General features: G+C 48.1%; 1 protein-coding gene across 10 annotated transcripts in view; it reads left to right on the top strand.

Moving 5' to 3' along the window:
* Positions 1-16,621, top strand: part of Gatad2a (GATA zinc finger domain containing 2A) — an 89,298-nt gene that overhangs the window by 58,591 nt on the left and 14,086 nt on the right. For all 10 annotated transcript variants that reach the window (XM_032918529.1, XM_032918530.1, XM_032918528.1 and 7 more), the window contains one exon: positions 711-968. In XM_032918529.1, the coding sequence (XP_032774420.1) occupies positions 712-968 (257 nt within the window). In that variant the 5' untranslated portion in view covers position 711. The remainder of the gene's footprint in view (positions 1-710; positions 969-16,621) is intronic.

Raw genomic sequence — 16,621 nt, 5'->3', positions numbered from 1 at the left:
CAAGCTGTCCTCCTGTCTCTGCGAGGGTTAACAACACTTCACTTCAGCTGTGTTGTCTGGAACCGGTTCAGACTGGTTTTCTGGAAAGTGCTTTGTCTCTCTGACTGAATCCTGGGAAGGGTCATGTGGAGCCCAGTGATGTCATGAGATCAAAAACTGACTCAGCGTTTTTTTCTCCCCTTTCTTTGAATCAAGATATATGTGTGCCACAGGTACAGGGCCATGGTTTTGGCACCTTGGGATGGACCAGTCTATACTGTGCTCAGAGTGTATCTCTCCCAACCAAAGAGCTTAGTATGACCCTCACTTCCGGCTCCCTGGAGGGCTCAGGCACACAGCATCTAAGGTCTCACCTCTGTCCAGGTCCTACACACACCATTACAGTACAGGTGCCAGGCCCCTGGGCTGGTTTTCAGACCCATAATAGGCGCCATTCCTCCACAGAAGGACCCTGTCCAATAACAGCCGCCACTGCTTTTCTCCCACTTGGATTCCATGGCTTCTCAGAGCTGGCCACACCCCAAAGGCCTGTGGGACTCCTTCCTGCCCAGTCATCCTGAGAGTGTGAAGGAAGTCTTGGAGGGGCTTCTGTGGCCTTGTCTTTGTTGTCCCTTCTCTAGCCAGCCTCCTCTGTGAGGAAAACAAAACTACCCTCCAAACTAAACTTCTCAGAAGGGGTTCAAGTGCTGTGTCCTCCCTTTCACAAACAGAATGAGTGAAGAAGCATGCCGAACCCGCAGTCAGAAGCGAGCCTTTGAACCTGACCTAACGGAGGATGATGTGGAGAGCAAGAAAATGAAAATGGAGAGAGGACCATCAGAACTGCCGGTGGATGGAGACAGCAGGGTGATGCCAGAGCCCAGTGCAGGCCCAGCCCATGGGTTGCTGAGGACAACAGAGGCCATGGGCACAGGATCTGGCGAAGGGCTGTTAGGAGACGGGCCTGTGGACATGCGTACCTCACACAGGTGAGTGAGAAAAGACAGGGGGCTGGGTTGGAGCCTAGCAGATGCAGGGTGTTCCCGAGTCCCAGGTTGGGACACTGCCAGTGGCAGGTCCATGTGTCTTGTGGGGGAAAAAAATCCCCTGTTGTCAGTGGGGTCTGCCACCTCTGGGATTGACTGAAGCATTTCTTTGGTGTGAGTACCTCAGGGAGGCCAGGCTACCACACCATGTCTGTGTCATTTTTCAAAGGAGGGGACTCTCTGCTCTGCCCGACTTCTGTCATCTCTTCTGTGGGTTTCTCCTGTACATCACCAATTAGTTCAAGGGGACTTTGCTGGAACCCACACTTCATGACACTCATAGGTAAAAGTCTGAAGGAAGTCAGACTCAACCTCCCACAACTTCACTCATAAACCTTTTTTCCTAATACCTATATTACCCTTTCTTCAGAACACTCTAGAATGGGTCATTTACCCCAGATTCTCACTGAGGACACAGTCTCCTATCCTATGATGCATACTCTCTCCACTCCCCTTCTGTTCACTGGGATCATGCACCTTTGGGGGTTCCTCATCCACCTCATGCTTACTCAGTGAGGTCCAGCATTAGTGGAGTGCAGGAGGAAGCTAGTTCTCCACATGTTCCCTGAAGTGTACAGGGGTTTCAGTCTTCAGTTTTGTGTAAAATTGGTTGTCAGGATCCTGAGGCCTTCCATGTTGGCCACTGTGCTGTAGAATCCTGAGGACTTGGGAGTTCACTGTGAAACTCCAACGTCCTTTCTACTGAGGACATTCTGTGAACTTGCCATTAGGAGGGCTTCTCTCATCTGTGAACACATGGAAGGATCTGCCCATCATCCAAGGAAGTGCAGACAGGAAGCTGAGGAGATCAAGGTCATCATCAGCTACATATGGAGTTGCAGGCCAGCCTAAGGACACAGGACCCTGTCTTAGTAATGATCTCCTCCTCCTCCTCCTCCTCTTCCTCCTCCCCCCTCTCTGTGTTGTGTCTTTCTCTCTTTGTCTCTGTCTCTGTCTCTGTCTCTGTCTGTCTCTCCACTGCTTTCTGCTGCCCTGTTCTAAAACTAAGGACTTATTTTAGAATAAGTCACAGTGTTAGGCTGAGGCTCCTTTTCCCCCTTCTGACTTTGTGGGTCCTCAGTTGTCTGGTGAGACCTCTGATGGGGTGAGTTCCCAAAGCAGTTGGAGAGGGAGTTGGTTCTTTGGCGCTATACCAGAATGCTCCATGTTTTCTTTATTGTGGCCTGCTCCTTTGTGAGTGGGATGGTGAAGTACAAAGTTTTACGTGTTAAGGTATGAAAGATCCCTCTTCTGTTGCTAAACACAGGGGTACACCAGGCCTCTGCACTTCTAGGGCCTTCCCAGAGCTGTTGATTCCAAACAGTCCGTTAGATATGGCATTCACCAAAGCTTTCACTGGCGACTTCTCAACATGCTTCATACAGTGTAGTTCAGGATAATATGGGGAACAAATCACCCAGATATCCTGAATTGAGAGCTACATAGATACTAGACACCCCCAAGACTCTGGCTGATGCAGGTGTAAGAGTGGAAAAGAAACCAAAGGCCAGTGGACAGAGTGAGGGCTAGGTCACACGCTACAGCTCTGCCTAGGCAAAACATCTCAGCCATATTTCTTCCTGGTGAAAAAGTCACTCTGCTTTGCAGACGATGAAGTGACAGGAAGTGTGTTCTTGAAGGCAACCTCTGCAGTATGGGAACAGTCTGAAGGGAACAACCCTGTTGTCTGTGTTTGGTCTTTCTTTGGGTATCTGGCCAGGGTCACCTTTATTTAGGGCTCTCCCTCCAGCACTGTGTGTTTTTCTATGGGTGTCAGACAGGAGTTGGGTTCCAAGCAGATTCATGAAGTGAGTCTACCCAGGGTAGTGAGCATTGAGGTACTCTTGCTTTGAGCTCACCACAGCAATTTATTAGATGCATACAGATAAGACCTTGTAGGCTTAATGCCATAAATTTCCCTGTTCAGCTGTTAATTTCCATACAGTGTCAGCTCAACCCAGTAAACTGACACACTTTTCTAAGGTTGATAAGACAAAGCTAGTCTGGGGTTGGGGATTTAGCTCAGTGGTAGAGCGCATGCCTAGCAAACACAAGGCCCTGGGTTCGATCCCCACTCTGAAAAAAAAGACAAAGCTAGTCTTATCAAAATTCAAATGATACAAATATGTTTACATTATGTGCATACAAGGATCAAGGTGCACCACATTAGTGACCAGGCTTTCCAGTTAGTTAGCCAAACTGAGGTGTGGGGGTGCATGTCAGCTGTAGATTGAGTTTATTCCCCCCACCCCACCCACAGGGTCTCACTGGTAACCCTGGTTGGCCTGGAACTATGGGTGCAGACTAGGCTAGCTCTTAACTCAGAGATCGGTCTTCCTGCTTCTGCTTTCCATTGCTGGTAGAGGTATGTCCACCAGGCATGGCTCTTCTAAAGTTTTGTTAACTTGTGTGTGAGTAAGGGGTGTGTGTGTGTGTGTGCCACACACACACACACACACACACACACACACACACACACACACACACACAGAGGGAGGGAGAGAGCATGCCTGTGTGCTTGCAGAGGCTGGAAGTCAGCCTCAGGCACCACTCATCAGAAGCTGTCCATCTTATTTCTTAAAACAGGGTCTCTCATTGACCTGAGGCATCTGTCTCCTTGTCCCCAGTCCTGAGATTATAGGTGCCACCAAGTCCTGCAGTTTCCTCAGTAGCTTTAAAAGTGGTGTGCCCTTGGGTCAGCCTAGACCAAGAGGTGAGCATTGATAATGCTCTGGTGATGTGGTCATTGCTCTCCAAGGACGTTCCATTTTCTGATTGGACAGCTTAGCTTCCAACAGATGAGCTTTGTGTGTATACCTGTTGTTTTGCCTGGCTTTAATTCCACACCACGTGTGTGAGATTCATGGGCATCATTTCACAGTACAGAAAGTACCCTCTGTCCCTGTGGGCTCTGCTCTAATGGTTTCAACAATCACTAATAATGAGTGGGCTGGGGCTGATGTAACCCTAGTACTAATATATTCCTCTTGCGCTATGGCAGAATACCGGACAAAACCTGCTTAAGGAGAGAAAAGTTTAGTTGGTTAATGGTTTGAGGATATAATTCATTGGGTCAGGATGGCATGGAGGCCTGCACATGAAGCATTTGGTCAGCAGTGTTTCTGGGATCAGAAAGTAGAGAATGATGAATAATGCTGGCACACAAATTGTCTCTTCCTTTATGTAGAATTGGACCCCATTCCATGGTATGATGTGTTTGTTCACAGTGAGTTTTCCCTCCCCTTGCTGATAGGCTGGAGGTGTGTCTTTTAGGTGATTCTAAATTCATCAAGCTAAGAGCCAAGATAAGCCATCACAGGTAGAGCATAGGGCCCTGAGGTCAGTGCCCAATACCAAAAAGAAAGGGTGTACAATTTGTGTCTACACTAAGCTTGTGAGGACTTCCTGTTTGCTACCTCCTAAGCAATATGACACACCTGCTTACAGCATTCATGCTAAGTCAAGTGTTTTGAATGATGCACAACATAGCATGTAGAGATTCTGTGCAAACAGTCATGCTCCATTATAACAGAAGTTGGAACATCTCAGATCTGGGATGGGGAAGAGACCTGGTACCAGGTGACTGGTACCAAGGGTGTTGGATGTATGCTTCTGGAATTTCTTTATGTGTATGTATGTGTGGTGGTGTGTATATCTAAGAAGGGCTGTCAGCTCACTGAATCTGGAGTTCCAGGCAGTTGTGGGCTGCCTGATGTGGGGGCTGGGAATTGAACTTTGGTTCTCGGCAACAGTAGTGTGTGTTTTTAACTGCTGAGCCATTTCTCCAGCCTGCTTCTAGAATTGTACTTAGCTCTTTCAAAACTTACTTCTCTTTTTGCTCATGCTCCCACTGGGGACATTTTGAAGGCTTGGGTAGGCTCTGGGGGTGGCAGAGACATGGGATTTCCCTTTGAGGAGGTGACTGAATTGAAATCAGAATCACTAAGTGTATCTCAGTGAATGTTTGTGTGCCTTATTGCAGCCAGGTGACTTGTGATATGTGTGGCAGATGTAGCAGGATGGTCTGACTAGCATAGATGACTCTATGATGGTCTCTTTCACTTCAAAGTTTTCTTGTAGTCTCCTAATGTGTGTTTTATATTTGGAATAATTGCATTTGGAGGGCTGAAGAAAGTATCAAATCTCCTTCCCAAAAGGCATTGAGTGGCACAGCAAGACAGAAACTGTTCTCCTTGGTACCCAGAAGCCTTCCAGGGCTCACAGCATCTTCCCTGGAAGCTCTCTCCTGGGGATTTGCTGTAAGAGAACAGTGAGATGTGGTGTGCTGGGACTGCTACACATTCTTCCATCTCTCTCTTTTTTTTTTTTTTTCTTTTTTTTTTTCGGAGCTGGGGACCGAAACCCAGGGCCTTGCGCTTTCTAGGCAAGCGCTCTACCACTGAGCTAAATCTCCAACCCCTCTTCCATCTCTCTTAAGGCTAGGCTGAAGACCAGTAGTTTATCTGGTGTATGGGGCACAAGGTAGTGCCCTGCGCGCCCATCATGGACGTGGTGATTGTCTTGAAAAGTTAATAACCACAGCTGTCATACCAGCACTTAGGAGGACCAAGAGTTATGGTCTGGGATAACACAGTGATACCTGTCTCGAACAAGGAAGTAACTAAAATATGAAGAAAGCAATACAGAATTAAAGTGATCAACTGAAAATGTTAACATGAAACAAGAGAGTGTTGCTGAGGAAGAAAGAACAAGAAAGAAGGCAGATGTATCCACAGAGTGACCAGTGGCAGGGGTGGCAGGCTGGACATGAAGTCCTGGTCAGTCACATAGGAGTCTAAGGTGACACCCCATAGAGTTGAGGAAAGACAGGTACCAACCAAACAGCGGAGCCTTGGGTGGCTTCATGAACAATGAAGTGTGAATTAAAGAAAGAGTCATCTCATAGCATCTGAGACAAGCTAGAGAGGGGCTTTGGAGGTGGGGAGCTCATTGTGTAGTTTTGGCTGGCAGATTCTCCTCTGCTTCCTGGGTGCTAGAATTAAAGGTGAGCAATAGCTCAAAGAGGGACATTTTATAAAGATGGAGAAGGAAGAAATCAGTCATGAGCACATAGGTACCCAACCAGAGAGCCTGGAATGCCCAAGGCTTAGACTAGATTCATAAGAACTAGATGATCTTGGGCTGGTGACAGGCTCAGTGGGTAAAAGCACTTGCTGCTCAAGCCAATCAAGCTGGATCCATAGAACCCATATAGGTGGAGGGAGAGACCCAGCTCCATAAAACTGTTTTCTGCCCTTCATACATAACTGTGTCATGTGCCTCTCCCCCATCATGTACACACATATCGTAGTAATGTTTAAACAGAAGGTCGCTGATGTCTTGGTTTACTCTTGGTAACTGGTAGTCCAATTAGACACAATCAACAAGGCTACAGAGGGTGTAGCCACCGTTGATTCACTGGGCCTGGTTGGTAATCTGCGTAGCACACACTGTAGCTCAAGTGTGCATTGAAGATTCCTGGGTGGTCTGTAATAAAGACAGCAGATGATGGCAAGTGTCGGGCAAGGATGTATAGAAACCAGAGCCCCCCATATGCCCCGGGCCAAGTGTAAAGTAGCATAGGTAGACATTTTCTTCCAAATCTAGACATAAAACCATGAGAGAGAGATGGAGTCACTTCCCCCACACAGGGAACCTTGGGCATTCATAGCCCTAGCAACATAATGCATGCCAGCCCAGAGGAGATAAACCCGGTGTCTGTAAAGCAGATCAATACTTCATTCACAGGAAGGAAGTAGAGAACATTCTAAACAGATGAACCACAGCTGGCCATGCTGAATGAACCATGGCAGACCCCAATGACTGACCACATATAATTAATTTACAGAACATGGCCAAGGAAAAGGTATGCATAAGGCCCTGCATTCCATCTCCAACACTGAGAACAAAAGGAGGGAAAAGGATTAGAGATGAGGGCCACAAATTGACTAAGTGGTTAATGGGGCTTGCCACTAAGTCTGATAACTTGAGTTTGAACCCCAGGACCCCACATGACCATCTTCAGTCTCGCATGTTGTCCTCTCACTCCTGCGTGTAGGCTGTGGCACATGTACACACAAAACAAACATTAGTTTACAAAATTACATTAAGATGTGGGAAGGAGGATGTGAGTGACTATGTAGGGCCAGGTGGTGGAGAGCAGTGCAAGGGGACATTGTGCTGCCTTTATTGTTAAGTAGAGTGCCGTGTAGTTTGGACTGTCTCAAAACTCCTTATCCTCCTCCTGCCATCTCCTGAGTATGTGCATTTCCATGCTGATTATGTCTGTGATATATCACCCTTCTATGTAGATGATTAAGACACAAATGGGATTTAGCAGTCTGGCTCAATGGGGAAGCATTCCCTTTTTGTATACAAGGCTATGTGTTCCACCTATATTGCAAAAAAAACAAAAAAACAAAAAACCAAAAAGGTGGGGTGGGGGCACACTGTGGTATGACTACCATACCAGATATATGGTATCTGCATGGTGCATTCATGGAAACAGTCCATAGAGATTACCCCAGGTTGTGTTTTGTTCTGCAAGGTCCCTCATTGGTCAAAGCTGAGCTGGTACAGACAGAAGAAGCTGCTTGCTGCCTTACATCCCATTCCCACTCTGAATCTCTGCTGAGCTCCAGCTGGCCTTTAACACCCCACCCCCAGCCCCCAGCTCCCAGTGCTGGAATGATAGGTGTGCCAACATGTGGGCCTTCTTGAACCTTTTCTGTGGTATCAACTTGGGCTGCTGCAGGGTAAGTTCTATGCACTGTGTTGTTCTTGGAGAGGAAGGAAGTGCTGATAGTATGGCTTACTTGAAGGGAATGACACTGCTGCCCAGCGATACTGTCTCCATGCCCTCATATACCCTGAGAGGAGGTCTGTGGCCTCCAAGGCCAACTTGCAGTTGGAGTCCAATGTCTCTTTCCAACCTGTCCCAGGTCAGTGCTGGCACCTGCCCTTCAGATAGTTTGTATCTTCTCTTTCTTCCCTTTGTGTCAGTTGCCATGTACAGGCTGTGGCCTTTCAGCCAACATGGGGCCTCGACTTTTGGGAACTTAAGGTTGATCTTATCAGCGCTTTAGTCTTTGATTTGTGAAGCTCAGATCCCAGGTCTGGTACTGGATCCTCTAATAAGTCAAAACATCAGAAAGGCCATTTGCCACTGGGCTAGCCAAGCAGACACCAGTGCAGGTGCTGTTCATGTCCTCCATGGCAGAGTCACTGTAAAAGGACTGAAGGGTGGTGGCACATATGTAGTATGTACACATAACACACCTACTCCTGTGCTCCTGTGTCTTCCATAAAAGCCAGATAGCTCTGAAGGTGCAGAGGGAGAGCTGTGTGGGTGGCCTTGTCTCCTTTGCAGAAGTGGGACAGGCCTCAAAATACGTGCATGGTGCCAAAGCAGCAGGTCAGGTCCTCACTGAAATCTTCCTTACCAGTGGCTGTTTAGGACAGGGTATAAAGTACATCTAGAGTAACCACCCCATAAAAAAAAAGAGGCCCTGCCTGCCAGGCAGCAATCTGCAAGGCACAAGGAAGAAAGCACCCAGCTTGGTACATGTTTTAATCCTGGCACTCAGGAAGCAAGGGCTAGTGGATCTCAGAGATGAACCTGGCCTACAAAAAAACATTCCAGGACAGCATAGTGAGGTGCTATCGCACACACGTACACTGGGGAAAAAAAGGAAAACAAAGGTTTAGGTAGCTGGGGAAATGGTTCAATGGATAAGTTGCTTGCTGTGTAAGCTTGAGGGCCAGAGTTTGATTTCCTCAGAATCTATATAAAAGCTGGGCAGGACATAGTGGCTGCCTGGAATCCCGGTTTTTAGGAAGCAGAGATGGGGTCTCCAGGATAAGCTGGCTGACTAGACTAGCCTGAGTTAGTAGATACTGGGGTTCAACAAGACATCCTGTCCTGTCTTAGTTCATCTAGTGTTGAATTATCAAGGAAAATGCCCCAAGTCAACTCTAGGCCTCTATATACATGTGTTACACATACCTTAGATGCATGTATACAATTGATAAGTTTCCACACACAGATGTATGCATACCATAGGTAAATATTCCAGGTAAAAAAACACAGCTGCCCAGCTCCTGATAGCTGGGGGTGGGAGAACTGAGAGTCCCATAGTCATGTTTGTGGGTACATAACACATGACTTATAGGCAGACCTTCTCTAGTTCTACCCTGTAATGAGTTCTGACAGGCACATACACTTGAAGCAACAAGGTTTTTTAAAAAAAGTATCACCCAGAACCTTCTTCTGAAGAACCGTCCACAGTGGTCCACACACACTCTACCCTCCTGGCTTCCTTTGCTCACTATGGTTTGTGGTATTAGATGAGTTCTGCAGCCTCCATTCTTCTATACAGCTCTGATTTGGGCTGGATACTGCTGTGTTTATCATGTGGTCATCTGGACAGTGACCAGCCTTAGCCTTGCCCTTGCTCCATGCCCAGCAGTTGATGGCAGGCTCCTGAGGTCTGTGCAGGTCCAGTCATGTTAAAGAACATGAAGGCTTTCCCTTAAAATGTCCAGATTGGTTTTTTTGTGTTTTTTTGTTTTGTTTTGTTTTGTTTTTTTCAGATTGTTTTTAGTGTATGTGGCAGCTTATTTCTTATGATTCTACCACTGGGTCCCTGGCCTACTTCTGGGTCAGGTCCTCCTCTGTCACCTTCCTCTTGTAATGGAAGCACAAGGCCAGGTCTGTGAGAGAAAGGTGACTGCCCATTATAAACTGCACTTGGGGATAACCACACACAAGCCAACCATGGGGACAGGTTGAATATCGTCTTTCCCAGCATGCAGTCTAGGCCCTTAGCAGTCTGCTGGAATTCATCCTGAACACCTCTGTCCTAGCTGTTAGGGTGAGGTCTCAAGGTATACTCTCATCGGCATGTGCATATGCAATCCGTCACCTCCCATCTCTTGTAGTCCCCATTAGGAAGACTGTCCTTGAGCTATTCTCAGACCCATCTCCACCTTCTGTCTGTTACCAGTGCCAGTTGAGTGCTGGCACTCACTTCCTTTCTCTCTATATAATTCTCTGCTGCCTGGACTTCAGAGAGCACCAGGTAGCTTGAAGAACAGGGAATGCCTCCCTAAGTTCAGAGAGAAGTCTATAGGCTGCCTTGTCTCTAAGCTGTTGTATAGGCAAGTTCTACTCTGGGGACTCTAGGTTACACTCTTAATACTGGTTCCTCTTGCCCAGTTGCCATCTCTTGACTCGCGGTCCTTTATCTCTGACTCATGTTCTTCCTTTTTACTATGGTCCTATTGCCTTTATTACACTTTTCTCCATGGGCCACGAAGATGAGAGGATCTGTCGTATACTGGGCTGTCTGGGACACCGGGTTGTTGTGTTTTCAGTATCCTCTAAGTGACCCAGCCCTTATGGCCTTCTTGTTCACATCAGCTTTGAGTGGGGGAGGGGCCCCAGAGTGCCCACACACTACCTATTCCACAGTAAACTTTCTGGGCTGCTGTAAGTGCTCGTCATTGAGCCCCTCACCTCTTTTATTTTACCTTTTAAGATAGTGGTCTAGGCTGACTTAAGACTGATAGTCCTCCTACCCCAGTTTCCCAGATGTTGGGGTAATGTGTGAGTGGTTATGTGGCTTCCTGTTTCTAATGGTGGGCCTCTGCCATTCCTGCTCAAATTGGGTCATGTGTTGCTGGGCTCACCTTCCTGGAGCTGCCGCTTTGTCAGCCACTGTGGCAGGTACCTAAAATATGAGAGACATAGAGAGCTCACTGCTAGCTCACGGTTTTAAGACTTTTATTTTATATTCATAAGCATTTGTTTGTGTGTATATGTATATACCACATGTGCCGAGTGCCCGTGGAGGCAGCAGAGGGTGTCAGATCCCCTGGAGCTGTGGGTGTACAGGTGATTGTTAGCTGAGCTCTCTCTAGCCTCATCTGATGCTTTTTACTTGGTACTGTTTTCCTGGCCTTGTGCTCCTGGAGGCAGTCCTGCCTCCTGTCCTGTAGAAGAACAGAGTGAAGAAGGGTCTTGAATGTATAGAGCAGGTAGAAGCAAGAGTACATGCTAAGACTTTACAAGGTTTGGTGACTCCGGGTGAGCAGAAGGTAGACTGCCCTAGCCTGTGAAAGGGCTCTGTAGAAAGGGAGTGTGGGTTGTACAGATATTGTCAAGAGCCTAATAGTGAGTCTGGTGACTGGCTGTCTGTCAGGGAAGAAGAGCTGACAGCCCTGGTGTGATGTCAGATGCTGGCTACATGCCTTTCCTCAGAGCCCTGTTGTCTCTGTTTCATCATAAAGTAAGACTTTTTACAGTGCTGAAGGGACAAGCCCTCGGGAACACATGAATTTCTGAAAATAAGAGACTAGGATGGGGATGTGCCCCTAGATGCCTGAGGGAGGAAGGACACGAAAAGCCAGAGAAATGTCTGAGTTTCCTGCAGCTAAGGTTCAGGAAGGTACTAAGGTGACATATTGAAGGCCCTGTGCTCCCTCAGAAGTTGGAGACAGTGGAGGTGGTTTCTGGTGGCTGGAAAGACATCTTATACTTAGATCCCAAGCATAGGGAGAGAGAGAGAGAGAGAGAGAGAGAGAGAGAGAGAGAGAGAGAGTGTGTGTGTGTGTGTGTGTGTGTGTGTGTGTGTGTGTGTGTGTGTGTGTCCGTGGACCTGGTCTGTCCTACTTTTGGAACACTCAGTGGGTTTGCATGGAGTGCTCTGGTTTTAGTATAAGTGCTGCCAAAACAGAGCAAGTACTTAACTTTTTTTTTTTTTTTTTTTTTTTAAAGAGACAAGGTTTGCCAATAGCCTAGGCTAGCCTCACGATGTAGCTGAGGAGAGCCTTGAACTCATGATCTCCTTCTACCTGCAGAGTGCTGGGATGGCAAGCCCATGTTGCTACACTAGCATATAGCTCAAACTTTTTTTTTAATGTCTCACTGTGGAGCCATGGGTGGCCTTGAACTCGTGGAGATCTGCTGCCTTCTGTCTCCTAGAGCACTGGGTTTAAAAGTGTGTGCCACCATGTCTAGCAGTAGCTTGTAGCTTGTATTTGAAAACACAGCTTCAACAGCCAGGGAAAACGACATCATGGGTCATGATGTGTTGGGAAGACAGGACTTGGGAGTTCACCTGGTGACCCAGTCCCGAAACTGAGAAGAGAAACCTTTTTGTGAAGCCGGAGAGATGGCCTTGACAGCTAAGCATGACCTGCTCTTCCAGAGCACCCAAGGTGGCAGCTTACACCTGCCTGTAAATACAGCTCCAGGCATCCAATGGCTCCAGGCAACTGTGGATTTGTGGAATATGACTGGATGTCTGATGTGGTAGAAAATTTGAAAATAATTATTCATTGGATCAAAGGTGACTGTAGTAAGTCTCTGAAATAGCAGCATATATACATGGTATTTTTATGCTCCTTGGCTAGCTGATGAGATATGTTTCAAAGATACCCATATTAAGTTGAAGGTCGTAGGGCTGGGGTTTAGCTCAGTGGCAAAGTGCTTGCCTAGCAAGTACAATGCACTGGGTTCGGTCCTCGGCTGTATATAAAAAAGTTGCAAGTTATAAATAAGGCAGTTCACTTTAAATCTACCCAACAACATGGAGGTTTGATCCCTGGGGCTGTAGCCGTGCTTCCTGATTTTCTGTTGTCGTGAAGCAAAAATCCTAAGGCAGGGACCACCTCCATTTAGTAATTTTCTTAGAACACTTGACTATTTCAGTCTTCACTTCTGTACTTGATGGTGGCTGTTACAGTGGAAGCATGTACAAGAAACCAATGCTGGCAGTACCAACGGAGAGTAGTAGTTGTGCGGGATGGCTGTGTGCACCACAGGTGCTCTGTAGCTGCACCTACCCGTGAGCCTGCACACAAGAAACCTGTGTGTTTTTGAGACCAACTCTTCTGTAGTCCAGGCTGTTCTCGATTCATTGTAATCCTGTCATAACCTTTCTCTGGTACTAGGGTTGCAGGTATGAGCCACTACACCTGACCCCACTTCCACTTGGCTGAGGCATTCATTGCATGGTGTTTCTCTGAGGGAAGTTGGTTTGTGCTACAGCCAGTGTCCTGGTTCTCATGCATACCCTTGTGCTGTGGACCTCCCCACAACCAAGTGTCATCCCAGTGTTCTATTAGTTGGTGACCTGCTGTGGAACAAGATCCTGTTTACTAAGGAAATATGAGGGCCACATCCCTGTCTTCACTGTCTCTTTCTTATCAGCTTGAGGGTACTGATGTGGATGTTACTTGTGGTCTTAAGCTATAAAGAGGAACTCTAACTTGACACCACAGATGAGACATGGTAACTTGTCAGAGCACAGTGCATGGGACCAGCTTTCTCTGCTGAGCAACTCTCAGGCTCCCCCATCCTCCAACAGTGGCAGTCTCCTCTCCAGGGAACCCAAGTTGTGTGTAGGGCTTGACTGAGTGACCCTGGGAAATCACTTAGCCTTCCTGTGATTTGTGTCTTCCTTTGCACACTGGAAGGGTAGGCACACTGTGGTTGGCATGGGTGGTCAGGGTTCCTGCTGATGGCTTCTGCTTCTGCTGTGTTTCTGAGCCAAGCACACAGGACTTAGCTTTCCTAAGGCACCAGCTGTTCTTGGGTAGGCGACAGGCCTCTGAGCCCATTGGCATGCACACACATTGGCTGTGGCGTGCTTGCGCCTCGCCTCTCTCTCTCTCTCTCTCTCTCTCTCTCTCTCTCTCTCTCTCTCTCTCTCACACACACACACACACACACACACACACACACACACACACACACTCTGTTTTTACAACCCTCAGCTGTTCTTCTCCTTATCTAGAAGGAGGTGGCAGTGCAAGTTGGGCACTGCTTATCCTTGCTGTTCTGTGGTGCAGTCCCACAGGTCACATGCTGCCCCCCCACCCAATCCCCCAGTCTTACTATGCTGGAGCTCCAGAGCCTCAGTCAGACCTGAATGTAACGAAAGCACTTTGAGAGGCCTCACCCCACTGCTTACCTGTGGTAGAAAGGCGGAGCATGCTCTGCGTGTAGCTTTCCTGCTGGAGGCCTTCTGGTTCCAGCTGGGAGGCGTGGTGACAGGTGCTGTGCAAGGCCAGCCTGCTGACAAGGGCTCTACAGTACCTGTTTGTGTATACTGCTTATCCCAAGACAGGCTAGCCAGGACTGCTGTTCTTGTCACAAGTGTCCAAAGGAGAAAACATCAGGGCAGCAGGCTCTTGTGGGGGTGAGTCTATGTGAGGTGCTCTTGTGCCCAGATAGTATGAAAGGTCATTGAAAAGTGTCACCTGGGACTGCCAGATCAGCCTGATGGGCACTAATGTCCACTGTTAAAGCTCCCTAGTAGGTGCCAGGCATGGTGGTACACACCTTTAATCCCAGCACTTGGAATGTAGAAGCTGATGGATCTCTTAGGTTCAAGGCTAGCCTGGTCTACATAACATGTACCAGGACATCCAGGACTATACAGAGAAACTCAGTTTCAAAAACAGGGGCCCTTTAATAGGACTTTCTAGAAGTGGGTTTGGGTTTAGGTTGGCAGTGATACAATAAACAGGACAGAAGTGCTCTTAGCTTTGAGTCAGAGGCACTGCAGGTGGTACTTGAAGTAGAGGTACCTTCCCATCTTCCACAGACCTTCCAGGGACCCTCTAGGGACAGCTCCTTTGTCCTGCTGTTCTGGTCATCTGAGCTCAGCCTGCACTACCTACAGACAGAAGGCTGCCTCCACTGCCCTGTGTGGGGAGCTGCCGAGCTTGTACACTGGTACAAGCCTCTCCTGCCTGCCTTCTTGCTCCCTGCTTTGTCCCAATGAGTATCCTATCTGTGGGGAGAGTCTGAAGAAGGAGTCATAGGCCTAGTGTAATAGTTTGAAGCAGTGCTAGGCTAATGTTTCACTGTTCAGTGTCTCTGCAACTTAGCTGCCCCCATGTCAGCTGTCCTGGCTATACTGGCTCCCATCAGTCTCATGCAATGGCTGACACTGGCCAAAACTATCTCTGTCCCCTCAAGACAGAGAGCTTATCCCCACAACCATGTGGCCCAGAGCATTAGACTCCTCCTAGTACCTGTGTTCTGAAAACCTGTATGGAAGCTGCCAGGCTGCTGTGACCTGGCCCAAGGATTCAGCAGTGTGAAACCCTTTCATGGTTTAGAGTTCAACAGCTACCCACATGTGCAACCTGATTGGACAGGCCAGAGGTAGACCCCATTCTTCACACCCTTTGCCAGTAAGGCTGAACAGGCAACTCCCCTAGACCATATTAGGGCCCAGGAAGGCTGGAGACAACTCCTGGAGTACTAACCCTGCCCCATACCTTAGCCTCCCAGGTCTGTGTGTCAGTATCTGTCAGGGTAGTTTGGAATTGACCAGCACTTGTGTCTGTGTGGCCTCTAGGACACTGGCCTGCCTGCTCTGGAGAGACAGCCACTGTGGCCAGGTAGTAGAACATGCCGATCTCTGAGTGCTTTGCACAGACAGCCCCATTTTGTCAGAGTGAAACAAGTCCTTTAGAGCCAGCCAAGTTGCCCACTGCCTTGGGGAAGCAGAACTCCGATTCTGCTTGGTGCTGAGACATCTGAAACTTCAAAACCCTGAGAGAAATGGCGGGGAAGAGTCTTCCCTCAGGAGGCAGACAGAAGTCAGCGTAACTTTGCTGTCTCTCACTTTGTGGAACACTTTCAACAGCCTAAGTTACTAACCCACAGCTTTGTGGGTGCATCTCCTCTCCATAGGAAAATGCTAATGCCTGTAGGAACATCATTGTGGGGACAGGCCTCTGGCTGAGTGTAGAAGCCCCATGGCCTCTTCACCCAAGTCAGCTGAGCATAGGTGAGTCCGCTTCCCCAACCTCAAGGTTGGGGTGGTTGGGACCACTGCATGGCCCTGCCATCGAGGCGCCATGATACATCTTTGCCCTTATTGGCAGCTGAGGCTGTACCACACCTGTATTGAGGGATAGGCTCAGGGTGGGGAGTCCCTGCTGTGAGTCAGGGACACACATGCTGTGTAGAGAGGGAAGGCAGGCCTGTTCAGAAGGCAGGGTGGCTGTGCTTGTCCATCCTGACCCATCTGTCTGTCTATTTTCACAGACATATACCTGGTGACAAAGGCAACGTCTGAAAGTAGTTTCTTGGGAAAGTAAGGGGCCCTGCAGGTCTGATGTTCTCCCTTGGCTTATGTGCCATGGGGCTAATGAATGCCAATGTGGGCCATTCCAAAGGCCAGAGGGTGATGGAGACAGATCATGGCTGGCCGGGACTTGGTGAATAGGTGTAGAGGTCAAGCTAATCTGTGTTGTAGTGCAAGGTTTGGGTGCAGAAGAGTAGGCCATGGTAGCCAAGCTGGCCTTGAGGAGGACTTGTCCTCAGTGATATAGGTGTCTTTGAGCTATGAGCCATGGTTGGTTCAGAGCCAGGTGCACTGCATACACAATGTTTCAGAGCCCTGTTGAACACACTGTTTTCATGTGTAGTGTTGGTCTAGGCAACAACCTTTTCTTGGGCCTTCTTCAGTTTGAGTGAGGTACATGGGAGTGCTTGAGTTTAGGGTTTGTAGGACTTGGGTGAGATTCCCTTTAACCAAGTTTGGGGTGATTTCTTTAATATTTTATACTAA

The sequence above is a fragment of the Rattus rattus genome, chromosome 13 (assembly GCF_011064425.1).
Source record: "Rattus rattus isolate New Zealand chromosome 13, Rrattus_CSIRO_v1, whole genome shotgun sequence".
NCBI lineage: Eukaryota > Metazoa > Chordata > Mammalia > Rodentia > Muridae > Rattus > Rattus rattus.
This window is presented reverse-complemented; position numbering and strand designations above follow the sequence as displayed.